Below are 1,023 nucleotides of genomic sequence, written 5' to 3'. Positions count from 1 at the left end.
CCAAGAGCATGGTGGGCCCCCTGACCAAGCTTCTCTGCCTCCTTCCCACCCTGGCCAAGAGCATGGTGGGCCCCCTGACCAAGCTTCTCTGCCTCCTTCCCAGCCTGACCAAAAGCATGGTGGGCCCCCTGACCAAACCTCCCTGCTTCACTGCCCGCCTGGTTGACCCCGTGGTGGGCCCCATGGTGGATGATTTTGTCTGTCTCCTTTCCAACCTGTCCAGCGGCGTGGTTGACCCCATGGGCAAACTTCTCTGTTTCCTTTCCTGCGTGTCCGATTCCACTGTTGACGCCATGGGCTACCTTGTCCAAGCCATGGTCCACCTCCTTGCCGGCCTGGCTCCCCATGTGGCTAAGTCCATTAAAAACTTTCTCCACTTCCCTTCCAGCTTGAGTGATTCCATTATTGATGCCTTCAAGGGCCTTGCCAACCTCTGCCTCGGCATTGCTCAGCCCTCGGCTGAACCCTTCTATGACCTTCTCAATGGGATCCTCCCGGGCTGCCCTCGCAGGCAGAGCCTGGAGGAGCAGTAAGAGGCAGCAGGTCCTGAACAAAGTGGCGAGCTGCATGCTGTTGAGAAGGCAGGGAGGCTGCAGAGAGGAGCGGCGGGAGCAGGCCGCTATTTATCCTTCGGCTCCCTCCCTCTTCTCCATCCCGCCTTCCCCCCTCCCCCATGACTCAATTGCCCCTGCGAGGCTTTGACTTGGTTCCAGTCAGGGAGGTGTTTCCCAGAGACATTAGGGATTGAGCAATGAGAAGGAGGAGGAGGAAGACAGGGTGAGTCACGGAGAAGAGCATCTTTCCTCTTTGACCCGTTCAGGCCCTCCACCCCAGAGTAGGGTTCTGCCTTGCCCAGACCCCGCCTGTTTTCCTTTCTCCCCCATTGCCATCCACCCTCCCTTGCCTTTGAACCCACATTCAGACCCCCTCCATCCCTAGCCACCATGTCAGCCCCCTTAGAGATCTAAACCTACAGCTGTCCTGCTGAATGACTCCCAACCAAGCAGACAGGGAGGAGGAGAG

At 58.4% G+C, this 1,023-nt stretch overlaps 1 protein-coding gene across 1 annotated transcript in view; it reads right to left on the bottom strand.

Annotated features, from left to right (window-relative positions):
* Sbsn (suprabasin) overlaps positions 1–569 on the bottom strand; it is a 4,348-nt gene extending 3,779 nt beyond the window's left edge. The window contains exon 1 of the mRNA XM_055594670.1: positions 1–569. Coding sequence (XP_055450645.1) covers positions 1–569 — 569 coding nt within the window.
* Positions 570–1,023: the final 454 nt, after the last annotated feature.

The sequence above is a fragment of the Psammomys obesus genome, unplaced genomic scaffold (assembly GCF_907164565.1).
Source record: "Psammomys obesus unplaced genomic scaffold, mPsaObe1.curated_primary_1811, whole genome shotgun sequence".
Lineage (NCBI taxonomy): Eukaryota > Metazoa > Chordata > Mammalia > Rodentia > Muridae > Psammomys > Psammomys obesus.
Note: the sequence above shows the minus strand (reverse complement) of the source record. Positions and strands in the feature narration are given on the sequence as shown.